Below are 14525 nucleotides of genomic sequence, written 5' to 3' on the forward strand. Positions count from 1 at the left end.
GGATTTGAACATGATAGAGCTTGTCATTCACAGGAGGTTCAATCATGCAGTCATTGTGGAGTTTTAGGAATTCAGCATATGGGTGCAAGTTGGGGGAGAAACCTTCAAGGCACATGTTCGAAGGCCATTATTGAATGTTAGGGTCAGGATTGTAGCTAGTGAGTTGTACAAATACCACTGTTGTCTGGCTCATTTTGATATAATTGGGAAGCATCCATTAATCGAGGAGACTTGGGAAGGACTTATGTAAAAAAAATAAGTATTTATGGATGACACTTTTAGGCTTAACTGTTTGTAATCTGCCTACTCATATATGGCACACCTTCATTTTGTAACTGGAGACCTACAGACTCCTTACGCTAAAAACCATGGGTGATCAGAATCTGTCTTGGAGAATCTTGGAGGTCAACAGAAAGAATAATCACATGGATAAACTGGTGGAGGAGTATGGTGCCAGGAAGAAAGAGTGTGCCAGTAAAAAGGTTATCGTTCTTGTGCTTTACGAAGATATGCTATGTGGTAGAAAGAAGACCAACCAATGCACATTCTCTTTTGGAATGTTCTTGGTCGACCACATACACTTGAAAACATCTCTTTAAAAACACAGCAAGATCTACCGTCAACCTAATCTGAATGCCCCTGAATAATTTTCTAAAGGATACTTCATCTGCAACTAACTCGAGGCCCCTCTCCCTATCAAATTTCTACCAACCCCCTCCTCTAGCTCGCAGCTCATCAATACTCTTCTCAACTACATAGTTGTTCATATACGCATAAAGATGCTTTTTCTACTTCTGAACCTCTTTTCTTTTAATCATGGCTCTTCCTTATTACCTCTGCCGTACTTTGACATAATTGCAAGTCCCTAGGGTTCTTCTGTTCCTTTTGAGGTATTTATCATTTACATTTTCTTAATTCACTAAAAGGGTTCAACTAAAACTCCGTATTTGACCAGGTCAAGAGCAGTCAAATAGTGGAGCAGTCCAGGATGTAGAGGACGATGAAAGCAAAGATGTGTATTGTGTTATCTAACCGTTAACAGTGACAATGTCTGTGCTAAAAAAACAGTACAGGGGGAGTGGTAATCATGGAAAAGATGGAAGGTGTTTAGATAAGCCAAAGGTTAGGAGGAAAGTCTGACATTTCAAACAGTGTCCCGAGGGAGAGTAAATGGGTGATGTGCCAATGGTTACTCAGTTTTGCTCAGCTAGATGCTAGGGCGCTGTTGACTGAGTGGAGTGAGGGCAAGAGACTCTGCGATGGGGTCCTTTGAATATATGTATATATCAATGTATTTGTAAATTGCACAAACTCCAGCAAATGCTTCATGGCACAAACAAAATCAATCAAGGCTTAAACGACCACATGTTGGTGATAAAGGGAGGGATAATATTGCCATACTGTGCAATGCCTTTCAGTGAGGTCAGTCTATCAGAGGTGGTCTTTGAAGGTCAAGATGTGTACTGTTTCTGGTATTTTAAGGGTGAAAATAAGGTCAACCTTAACTAGCTGGAGAGTGTGGTCAGTGTTGGGTCTGATTTTGCCTAAGTTGTCTACCTGACCCACACAACAAAAGCAGTTGCTATTGAATTGGCTCTGAATAAAGCCTTAATGATAACAGATGTCTGACTAATTTAAGAAAATACTCATGCAGGTCACGGGAATTTACCAAAAGCAGCGGTATGAAGGTGCGTGGGTGCAGGTATACTCTGAACACAATGAGGGCGGCAACAATACAAAATACATTTAGATTATGCATCAATACACAAAATATGCCTTTTGCAAATAATCAACGTACACTTTTGAACAAACTATGAAAGACAACAGTACAATTTATTTTAAACAAAATTAAATTAGAAGCTTTAATAAAATGAGAAAAAAGCAAATGTGATGGCAGCCAACGAACAGTTGTTAAATCCGTAAAAACAAAAAGCAAGGAAGACTGAGGTGCAAACAGTGACACTCTTGGAATTATTATCATAAACTGCAGCACCATAAAGGACAGTGATGTCTTGTTATGGTCTCTAGCCACAGGCTACTGATGAAAATTAAATTTCCCGGCAGAACTGCTAAAACTATCACCTTTGTAATTAGTGGAATATCCTTTTAATAATTCTGATTCCAATGAAAATCGCCAGCAGCAAAACTCTTGCATTAAAAATGCAAAACAATTGCTTCCAAAGTGCCAGTGAAATGCTTTTATGAATGTGCCACTAATAATTGTTTCAGTTTCAGTTTTCAAAACTGGTTGAACAAATTCATTTTTATGTTCAAATGTTAATCAATTGTCACTGTTGCACCTTAATCTCATCCCCCACCCAAAGCTAACCAACAAATAAAATATGAAAAAGACGAATCTGTGCACTTGTCGAAGAAATAAAATCATATGGCGTTCAAACGTAAAATGGCAGAAAAACAAAAGAGTTAAAGATGAAATCGAGATAGATTTAAAGAGAAAACATATCCCCATTCTGTGCCAATGCGGACATCTGGCAGCCAGCAGATTTCTAATTACCTTTTTACGCCATAAGCCATATTAAGCAAATTGTCCAGCCTGAAAAGAGAAGGAGGGTCTCTGGGTTAATGTCTCACAGATGGCAAGTTTACTCAACGGAACTATCAACAAAAATGTACCATTTCAACAGAAGAAATATTTCAACAACACTCCGGCATTCACTTCAGGGCCATCCCTCACTACAGTGCAACGAGGCCTCCTTCTGAGTTTTAAAAGGCGTTTTGTCAACCATACCCACATTAAGATTTAAAACAACCCACACAATCAGCCCTCCTTTGTGCAAAGATATGCCCTTCTAATCAATAAGAGCAAAATTGCTTCGGAGCTAAAATATTTCAGCAGAAATCAAGAATTGTTCACTTTAAATGACTATAGAAAGAAAGGTTTAATCACTCCCATGTAACAGAAATCAGATTTATTGTCCCTGAACTCTTGGCTTGATTGCACGTAATTTATTACGTAAGGCAGAGCAGGCCTTCTGTGTCCCTTTAACCCCTTCGCCGCAGCACGAATTTTGCCGCGGCGCTGTGCTCATGACGGAGTGGTTCCGTCACGACTCCGCCCACTTGCATTATTCACCCGCACAGGCGGGGAATCAGCGCCGCATGACGGAACCACTCTGTCATGAGCACACGGCGCCCGTGGCTCATGACGGAGTGGTTCCGTCATGTGCAGGCAAGGGGTTAAAGGAGCCACACAATACAAGACTTCACGGTAGGTTTTCCAATCCTACCAGACATTATCAAGCAAAAGCACATTCTAGAACCCCTAATTCTCGTCATTGTTGAAAATGTAACACTGGGGGGCCCCTTTGATCTTCTGGTATAGCGCTAGTTACACCACCTGGCGTTAAAGAAGCGCTAAAGGATCGCTGAATCACAGCATTGTGTTTCCCTGCAGAAGGTGCTTTACTTTTTAGATCCCTGGGCTCAGATCATGGCCTTAACGATGTGAATCTTCGCTGGCCGCAGTAGTGCACCACCACACATCATGCAGTGAATGCGCACGGACGTCGTTTGGGGGTAGTCAGGGGTCGCAGCTGCGACCTCTAGCTTGCTCCCTGCTAATCCTGGCACTTCCTTTGCGACCCCCGGCCTCAAGAGAGGCAAACGTTTTGCCCCCTCTGAGGGCAGGGGTCGCAAAGGAAGTGCCAGGAGTAGCAGGGAGCAAGCTAGAGGTCGCAGCTGCGACCCCTGACTAACCACAAATGACGTCCATGTAAATGCACCCTGCACATTTTAAGCTCTGCCTTGTATAATATCCTGCAATGCAGAGGCCTGCCCACATTTGCTTTGCTGCAAATAATAAGAGTTGCTGCTGTTCCCATGCTGTACACATAAGAGTTTCAACCCAACTTTAAGCAAGCCTGAAGGCCTCACCGGGCCTGGGAACGATGCAGTCACCAACTGTTGAAGCACCTCCTCCACATGGGACAGCCCTCACTTGGTGGAGGGAAGGTACTGTGACAGACTGTAAAAGGATCTCCTCCACATGAGACGGGTCTCATGAGTGGAGGATGGAAGAAGTGTCCAACTCTCAAAGCATCACTGCCACAAGAAACCCTCGCTGCACTTTGACAGCCTTTGGTCTCCCTGCCAATGCTGGAAGCACGTACTTCTGGTAGGGCATTATGTGACTATGGTCCAACCTGGTATGCAGTGTCTGTAAAACAACGGTGTACACCCGCACTCCTTACTTAATCTGGACCCTTTTTACAGAACCCATGTCTATTCCCTACAGTCAATGCTTCAGGCCATACCTACAAGCTTGCAGTATCTGGATTATGAAACATGTGAGGTTGTCTCATCCTGTTTGCAAAGGTTGGAAGAGCAGAAATTCAAGTATGTGCCTGTCTATTATCAGACAGTAGCTCAATAAGACACTTGGAGACAACTCAATGTACTAGGTGGATTCTGAAAAAACTGCCATGCCATTTTGCAACATTTCTGTTGATGCTAACAATTTCACTGTTATGGCTGACTCTGGCTCTCCATTCACACTGATTGGTAACACAATTTGGGATGAGGTAGTTGGACTGGAGAATGTGAAGTTGCAGCCTCCGGATATTTCTCCTTTTAGTTATGGAGGGTCTCGTGTAGACATTGTGGGATATGTAACTGCACAGATTGTATTTAAACAGAGGGAGACAATGGGAAAAGTTTATGTTGCTGTGAGGAGGGATAATCTTCTTGGCTGGAGACATCAACGTGACTTAGGCATAATTTAAAAATCCCAATGCCACAAACTCAAGAGATCAAGTCATGTTGATGGATGAAGTGTGTGAGAGTTTACGTGGAAGGATTTTATCGATTGATGGTGTGGATGTTTGTGAAAAGTATTTCAAAGATTTTCCAGAGGTGTTCTCTGATACTCTTGGTTGTCTAAATGGCTTTGAGCATCGGATCATTTTAAAAGATTCAGCCAAACCTTGTGTGCACAAAGTACGGAAGGTGCCAAATTTAATGGTGGAGCCGTTAAAACTTGAACTAGAAAGATTGCTAAAATTGAAAGTGATTGAAGAAATTAAGGCTTCAGAGTGGCTATCTCCAGTGGTTTTGGCACCCACAGATGGTGGATCTGCTGTTAGGATGTGTGTGGACTTGCGGGGATTGAATGAGTGGATCTGGGTAGATCGACAACCTCTTCCAAATATTTCTGAAAGCATAAGTTTGTTGAAGGGGGCTAAGATTTTTAGTGTGTTGGACTTGTCGTCCGCATAGCATCAGGTCAAACTTCACAAGGATTCCAGGCATTTAACATCCTCTGTTACTCCTTTGGGAGCGTATCAATTTTTAGTGTGAGTGAGGATGTGAGGAGAACTAGGCTGGCTGAGTATCAGCGAAGGTACAAATTACGTTATGATGACAAGAGGTCCGTGAAGAAAAGGAAGTGGAGTCTTGGTGATCGAGTTTGGGTGAAGAAAGTCAAACATTGTCATAAAGGGTTGTCTGATCTTCTTTGCCCTTTTGTCATCATTGCAATTAAAAAAAATGTTGTAACCTTAGACAATGGCTGTACTTGGAGTATGTCTAGGTTGGTTAAATTCGTTGGTGCAGATCCCGGTACAGCCAATGCCCGCAGTTGTGTTTCGGGAGATAAGAATGGGAGTTATGAAAACTCAAGTAGACGGAAGCATGTATCTTCAAAGTTCAAAGATTATGTTTTATATTAGTACTTTATAGTTTCTAATTTATCTTAGGTTCTTGGTTGTTTATGAAGATTCTAGTAATGATGTACTTTCTCATTTTAGTTTGATATATTTATTCTTTAGTTGTACTGTAAGTTCTTTATTTTGTTTGTAAAGGGGATGTGTTGTAATTTACCTGCATGTATTCCTTGAAGATGTTTTCAGTAATAGTAGTTGTCCTGGTAACAGAATGTGAGTCTCATGAGTTCTGGGTTGAGACTGGCATTCTGACCGAGGAAGCACTGAAGAGCAGACCTGTTTATGTCAGTAGTTGAATACAATAAAGCCTGTTTTGGATTACCATCCTCTTACTGGATTTATTATACACATTTTCAACAGGCCTGAAATTCTCTGTAAACTAGTCATGCTCGCCAGATGATAGGTGAGGCGAGCACTGAAAGAGCACCGTAAAGTTATTTTCTTCTAAACAAGTTTTTTCATTCCAACTCTGGCTTTGCCGAAGATTTAAGATTTTGTTTATAACACCGCTGGAATTATGGCCTATATAAAACAGAAACAACAGTCTAGGATTCAGCCAATCAGATGGAATTTTTGGAAGGACTCCACTGAAATAAATCAAATGTAAGTGGAGTCAATTTACCCCATGGCTTAGGTGCCCACATATAAATAGCGACATTAATAATATTTATAATTTATATTGTATACCCTGAGTAATTGATTGATAGATGAGTTGGTGTTTCTGTTTCCAGGCTCAGTGGCGTCCCTTTCAGTGACCTCAAAAGGATGCTGTCCTCAGCCACCCCAGAACTGAAGTTGTGACAGAGATCTACCTCACTGGTTGCCAAGTGCAGCCAGGTGGTAAGTGACAGAGATCTACCTCACTGGTTGCCAAGTGCAGCCAGGTGGTAAAGATCCGGATGCTTCATCAACAGGCAACCATGCCGCGGTTGAGTCTGGAGAATGTCTGTAGACTAACGCCAGACCTTAAGGCGTCCACACACGAATCTGGTGATGTGCTATGGTTTCTAAACCTAGGCGGATGCAAAGGTGATGCTTTGCGTGCATGCACTTGTTTAGAACACCAACGTGCAGGCGCACACCATACAGTGGAGCCTGTAATTGTTTAGCAAATTTCCCTTTGTCCTACTTTGAACTTGGGTCAACAAACAATCAGGGAAGGATTCTCCAATACTCTGCTGATCAAATTCCCATAACCCCCAATGTGCTGTTCTCTCCTCTCCTTGGACAGGTAGTGCAGCATACTAAAAACATCACTGTACTAAGAGACTTTTATGACTTCCTGTAAAGAAGACGGAAGAGGCAATGATAGTCTTCTTGTAGATTTAATTAAGTTCAACAAATAGGACCACTGATACAAAGTGGCACAGCATCCAACAGTCCCAGCTTCAACTGCCAACGCTCCCACCCTTCCAGAACCACCCCACACAATTCCACCCCATGAGACCTGGAATGTACACCTACATTCCAGACACAAAAGGAGGCAGCAAGGTAGGACCAAAAGGAGAAGGAGAAGAAGAAATAGTAACCCACAACACATCCCCCACCCTTACAATAAAGGATGATTACATTGCAAGAGACAGAGATGCAAAAACAGAATACATGAAGTCAAAAAACACTACACAATAATGCAAGAAAAATGTGGTAAAACAAAATAGACATCTCAAGACATCTGATAATCTTTATGCCAATTCGGCTTACATCTCAACCTTCTACCAGTGCCAGAACCTGGAACCTGGGAAGCGGCATTGCTGCAAGCTGGTTTGGGAACAGATTCACATGTCGGGACAGATCCACGAACATTAACCCCAGGTTCCCACTTGACCAACCTGGACATGCTCCACACTTCACCAGAGTCCAAAACAACCACATTCTTCCTGACTTCCTTAATGACAAAGGGCCCCATAAACCGCGGCCGCCCTTTTTTCAACAGACCAGGATTTCTGATCAATACTTCATCCCCCACACACCAGTGTCTAAAAGTTGTGGAATTTCTCTGATCAAATCTGCGCTTATACTCTCTCTGATAAGCACTTCTCCTCGAGTCTACCTGCTCATTCATTTTGGAATCATTCACATCCAACTTCAACCAAGCAGGACTCAGCTTGTCATGAGCCTTCCTACCTCTTAAAATAGAAAAAGGAGAAACAGAAGTCAGCCAATTTGGAGTGGTGCGATGAGCCCACCACGTCTCCCTGAGCATCTTCTTAAGAGAAGACCTAGTTTGCAAAGCCCTCTGGGCACAATTTTTAACCAATTTATTCATGCTTTCCGCAAGACCATTGGCTTGCGGTGAGTACAACGCTGTCTTGAAATGAATGATGGACAACTCTTTCAAAAATCTGCTCATCTCATGCGAGACAAATTGCACCCCATTATCTGTAATAAGCCATTTGGGAATGCCTTCTCTTGAAAATTCCTCTGAGAGAAATTCAATAACAGTTCTAGTATTGACAACAGACACACATTTAGTGACCACCCATTTAGAGGTGTAGTCCACCAATAACAACACATAACGCTCATCAGGAGGAAATAGCTCAAAAGGCCCAGCAATATCCAAACCCAACTTGGACCATGGCTCAGAAGGAACATCTACTGGAGAAAGAGGTGCCACCCGAGTTTTTTTGCTTTTGTCACTGTTGGCACAATCCCAGCAGTCCTTTACGGCACCTTCCACCTGACGATCCATTGTTGGCCACCAGTACCATTCACGTACTCTGGCCTTGGTCAGATTCCTCCCCAAATGCCCTTCATGTGCCAAATTGATAATCTTCCCCCTAAGCCCCTGAGGAGGTATCACCCGATTACCCCTCAACAATTTTTCATCAAAAACACACAATTCATCCTTAACATTAAGAAAAGGCTTTAAGGACTCAGGTACCTCACTGTCCACAGGCCAACCCTTGATAGAATACTCCTTGAGCATCTCCAAATCTTTATCCTCATGAGAATTAAAAGACCACTCATCAGAACCAACAGCAGATTCATGCACCCATGCCACCAAGGAATTTTCCACTTCCACACCTGATTGCTGCAAGGGTAACCTCGAAAGACAGTCCGCAATCGCGTTCTTTGAACCTTGCACGTATTCAATCACAAAATTGAATTCAATCAACCCCTCCATCCAGCGCTTGATCCTAGGTGAGATATTATCAGCCTCCCTGCAGGTGAAAATTTGACACAAAGGGCGATGATCAGATTTAATAACAATAGGTATACCCCAAAGGTAAAACTTAAAGTGATGTATTGCCCAGAAAACCGCTAATGCCTCCCGCTCAATCACAGAGTAGCGCTCTTCTGCACCCTTGAGTGAACGAGACGCAAAGGCAATTACTCTGGATTCACCATCCACAACTTGTGATAAAACTGCCCCCAACCCAAGCATACTAGCATCAGTGCACAATACAGTTTTCCTGCGAGCATCAAAATGCCCTAAGGTCGGCATACAACCAATCTTCCCCTTAATGGAGTCAAAGGCAGAAGAACAATCATCAGACCATGAAAATTGCACCCCCTTCTTAAGCAGCAGCCTAAGAGGAGAAGCAATCACAGCAAAGTTTGGTACAAATTTAGAACAAAACTCCGCAAGTCCTAGAAATGATCGTACCTGATCCTTGTTGATAGGTACAGGAGCCTTCACAATACTCTCTGCTAAATCCAATTTAGGACTAATCCCCTCAGCAGAGATGGTATGTCCCAAATAACTCACAGAGGACACCCCAAATTTACATTTTTCCTTCTTAATAACCAAGCCAGCTTCCTGTAGCCTTAGTAACACCATCCACAAATGTTCATCATGTTCCTCTTGATCCTTCCCATACACAAGAATGTCGTCCTGAAAGATAAGAACGTTTGATAATCCTCCCAGCACCTTGTTCATGACCCTCTGGAAACACGCTGCGGCAGAAGCCAAACCAAAAGGCATGCGAACAATCCCATCCTCGTCGCCAGTGTAAAGAAGACGGAAGAGGCAATGATAGTCTTCTTGTAGATTTAATTAAGTTCAACAAATAGGACCACTGATACAAAGTGGCACAGCATCCAACAGTCCCAGCTTCAACTGCCAACGCTCCCACCCTTCCAGAACCACCCCACACAATTCCACCCCATGAGACCTGGAATGTACACCTACATTCCAGACACAAAAGGAGGCAGCAAGGTAGGACCAAAAGGAGAAGGAGAAGAAGAAATAGTAACCCACAACACTTCCCTCTCTGGTGGCTAACGCAGCAGTGCAGCACTCTTGCAAGGCTATCTTTTGAGCTCCATTGTATCCTGTGGGACTTTGCACAGTCGGGGCTACAAGTGCTCATTCTACATTTCAGCTTTTTAGAGTCCCACGACAGAATTTGGTACAAAGGCTCTACACTTTTGCAAGGAAGTTTATAAAAACCATCCATGTTATATTTGGGTTTAAACCCTTTCTCCAGCTCCCCTACCCCACGAAGATGGCTTCATGGCCAGCGTCCTTATGGAGTCTCTGCTGGAGCAAGAGAGAAGTATTTTCTTGAGTTCAAAGGGGAATAGGGGTCTCTTCCGATCAAAGTACCGGCCATAGATAATTCCAGAGGTTATCAGAGGACGGAAAGCGTCCAACCCCCCTTCCTCGCGATAATTATAATACTCCATTCTGCCATACATCTGTGGCAGGAAAACCTGTGTTGAGGGCATCAAGCTCTGTACTGTGTGATAAAGAATCATTTTTATAAGTAAATGTCAAAAATGCAACCTTTTCATGGCAAATTGTGAGATGCTCAGTCATGTCTGCCTTGATAACAATGTGAACAATTAGGACTGGTACAAAACAAAAAACAAAGAAGGCACATTTCATTCTTACACTGCCTAGCTGCAGTAATCAGCATTATTCTCTCAGCTTGAATTCTCGTTTTCAGAATGAATTAACCATTAAAAAAATCATACAGCAAAACACAAAGCCACCTGAGGGCAATAACGTGAGTTTCTACTGCAAACCCTATGCTGGTGCTGTCAAACCCCTGCACACATAACGAACCCTGCTTCTCAGAAAGACATACTATGTGTCGGATAAAATAGCTTCTGCCATACATTATAAGGATATTGCAAGTCACTGAGGAGTTCTGCGACCATGTAGAGAAAAAGGGACGAAGGCAGAGTTTCTTTACATGGTAATGAAACTCGGAAGTTACTTTACTTGCAATATCCTTTTAATGTATGACAGAGAGCATTTTATTCCTTATAATAGATGGCCCACCATTGCCCTGTCCAAGAACCGTTTAAATACTTAGTGTCTTGCTTTTCCATGTTCATTGCAGACAAGAACAAAAGCAGAATCTATACTGAGAAATTAAACACACCAAAAAGAAGTTAGTAATTTTGGTAAATAAAAACAAGAATCAGTTGAATGTAAGTCATGTCAAAAACATGCTGTGGCTCAGAATGTGTAGGAACAAGCATACAAAGAGTCTATCTTTCCACCAATACCCTACAGGGGAAAAACATGATGCCTTCAGTTCATTTCTAAAGAACAGATCAAAAGTTCTGGTCAGTTCCTGTTTTCCTTATTTAAACTGTTGCTGTAATTATGTTATGGTACCTGCCTTATATGTGCCTTTCGCCCTTGCTGATGGTTGTGGCAGCAGGCATTGTGACAAATGCAAAAACAACAGTTGATGGACAGAATGCAGAACAATGTTATACATTCACCCCAGTAGCGAGATCTGGGCCTAAATCCATCGTTTTTTTGCTCACCATGCCATTCCAGTTTGAACCAAGCCATACGCAAGTCAGTCTTGACCCTGTGCCTCATGGGAACAGTCCAGCCCGAACTGCCAAGCCAGGTCCTCCCTGGACTGGAACCAAGCATCCTAGGACCGGTTTCGGGGTTTCACCCCAATTCAGCCAGGATAGCTTGATTCCAGTGGCACGGAGAGCACGGGACTCACGTGTGAGCATACCCGAACCACTCGGGGTGACAAATGCAAAAACAACAGTTGATGGACAGAATGCAGAACAATGTCATACATTCACCCCAGTACAGAGATCTGGGCCTAAATCCATCGTTTTTTCCAGTCCAGGGAGGACCTGGCTTGGCAGTTCGAGCTGGACTGTTCCCATGAGGCACAGGGTCAAGACGGATTTGCATATGGCTGGGTTCAAACTGGAATGGCATGGTGAGCAAATAAACGATGGATTTAGGCCCAGATCTCTGTACTGGGGTGAATGTATGACATTGTTCTGCATTCTGTCCATCAACTGTTGTTTTTGCATTTGTCACCCCGAGTGGGATGGGTATGCTCAGACTTGAGTCCTGTGCTCTCCGTGCCACTGGAATCAAGCTATCATGGCTGAAGAGGGGTGAAACCCCGAAACCGGTCCTAGGATGCTTGGTTCCAGTCCAGGGAGGACCTGGCTTGGCAGTTCGGGCTGGACTATTCCCATGAGGCACCGGGTCAAGACTGATTTGCATATGGCTGGGTTCAAACTGGAATGGCATGGTGTGCAAAAAAAAAAGCAGGCATTGTGATGCCAGAACCCAACTATAATAAGTTTTTAGAGATGAGCAGCAATGCCATTCCGTTATTGCAGGTGACTAGAGAGGTCACAATTCGCCTGTAATAAGGAAATTATAGACTGTCTTTTATACAGGGATTGTAGATTCCCGTGCATCATATATTTATACAGTACACCCGTCTCTGGTTCTTACCTGAATCTTTGGGCCTGGTGGTGCAGCGGGCCGGGGTAGCGTCTGTTGGGAGATTGGTACAGCTGCGAGAGGAGCGCCTGACTTGTTTTCTGGCTGGGGTTGTTGGCAAACTTCACAGTAATCGGTTCTGTAGCACCACTAGGCTTCTGACCATTAAGTCCCTTTATGGCTTCTTCTGCTTCTATCCTCTTATCAAAACGGATGAATCCCACTCCCCGCGACACACCTGGGGACAGGAGGAAAGAAGCCTTTAGCACAGTTCCATGAACGTACAACACAGTCTACAAAACACCAAGGGCGGTCAATGGTGGTTGAAGGTCCAATGGCGGTAGCCCAGATTGGAAAACTGGACAGCTTTTGAACAGTATCCCTTCACTGAAGGATGGGACGCGCATGTGCTAACGTGATAGTGTCGCAAAGTGGTTAAAATATTTAGAAATTATTTTTTTCCCAACATGTTGAAGTTTCGCACAGTTTTAATCTAGTTTTTTTTGTCAAAGTCTGAAATTAATGCATTAAAGTACACAAATACACGCTAATGTATTTATAACTGAACTATAACATGTGAAATGTTGTTCTAATTATCAGAACACACAAAATTGTTCATCATAAATAATGTTTTGTGAAGGTAATACTTCTCTGTGTGTTGCAACCCAAATGTGTGCATTTAACATATCTTTTTGGACAGTAGTCCAACCATGGCTAAGGTAACTTATATTTATACAGTAACGTAAATGCATCTTCTGTACGACTTGAATGTACAGTGCCACAATCGTGTCAGGCGTGTACTTAGGTAAAAACAAACATGTACAGCAAATAATGTGTGCACACAGTACCACAACTCCTATGTGTAACATAACAGATGCATCAATGGCAAGTCCACTGCAAGTGATACAATATTGTGGAACGAAGCAACACAGCTCTGTGTACAGAATTACAAATGTATTTACCGTCAAAAGTGTGCTCAGTAACAACGGTGTTAACAGCTATACTTGTGTGCGCAGTAACAGAAGTGATGCCTTGTTACACAAGAATTGTAGTAGAAATATTTGTTTTCCCTTTGTGTTAATGAGCAAACAATGCAACTGTACAATTTGTATCCGTCCAAAATAAGAGGAAAGACATCAACATGCATACATATTTTAGAACGAACAAATTCAACATGCAGGCGCTAAGCATTCATAAATAAATAAAGTTCCATAGTAATTAATGTTCTAAAAACAGAGGTATCACAAGTTGTTATGTGTTGGTCCCGCACATCAAATATCCAGAAGCAGGTCGTACTTTCCAGCCGCGTTTCCCTTCAAGATGCTCATCAGTGGGAAACCTTTTAGAACATCGTTTTCATAATCTTCACCTACAATCGAAAAGGATCTCACTGCACTGCCTAGCGTGGCCTGCCGACACTGGTACCCGCCAGGCCTGCCACCTCACATGGTGCCATCGTGTGCCACATATAATTGGCTCTCGTCACACGGTTTCCCTGTGAAGAGCTGAAGCCACATAGAGGCACAAAGAGAGCCGGAAAGACCTGAAGAGAGTCCGGGGCATATTTGCAAAAGAATGGCGGAAAGCCAAAATAGCTAACGCAGCGCTCACGCCATTCTGAAAACGCAGGGATGAGCCGTATTTACAACAATATGCTGTATCCCTGTCTTTTCCCTAGCGCTGGCGCTGTACTCGGGTGCCTAGCTCTAATGCAGGCACCCTTGCACCATAGTGCAAGAGTGCCTGTGTTGAGGGAATGATTGTTTATCCGCAGGAAGGTGTCCCTTCCTGCACATAAACTATAATTCATGGCATTTTGCTGTTTCTATGTGTGCTGCACAATGGAGCACACATAGAAACAGCAAAAACAAAGAGAAATAAAGCATTTTTCCTTGTTTTGCTATGCTAAGACCAGGTTCTCTCTGGTCTTAATTTAGGCGCTGCCTCCTATTTACGCCACGCTTGTAAACAGGGGGCAGCGTCAAATCAATGGGTGCTGCGGTGGAAAGCCCACTGCAACACCCACTGCCCACCCCTTTCACGCTAAATGCAGCGTGAAAGAGTTCTTATTTACATGGTTACGTTACGCCAAGCTTAGTGGCTTAACCTCGCCTTGTAAATAAAGCGAAGCCCCTATTGCCACAGAAACGTCGATAAACGTGACGTTACTGTGG

General features: G+C 43.1%; 1 protein-coding gene across 6 annotated transcripts in view; it reads right to left on the reverse strand.

Moving 5' to 3' along the window:
• Positions 1 to 14525, reverse strand: part of ELAVL4 (ELAV like RNA binding protein 4) — a 151907-nt gene that overhangs the window by 4291 nt on the left and 133091 nt on the right. For all 6 annotated transcript variants that reach the window (XM_085602656.1, XM_085602660.1, XM_085602655.1 and 3 more), the window contains 2 exons: positions 12364 to 12589; positions 2516 to 2554 (listed from right to left, as the gene is read on the reverse strand). In XM_085602656.1, coding sequence (XP_085458782.1) covers positions 2516 to 2554; positions 12364 to 12589 — 265 coding nt within the window. The remainder of the gene's footprint in view (positions 1 to 2515; positions 2555 to 12363; positions 12590 to 14525) is intronic.

Source organism: Triturus cristatus, chromosome 4_2 (genome assembly GCF_964204655.1).
Source record: "Triturus cristatus chromosome 4_2, aTriCri1.1, whole genome shotgun sequence".
Lineage (NCBI taxonomy): Eukaryota > Metazoa > Chordata > Amphibia > Caudata > Salamandridae > Triturus > Triturus cristatus.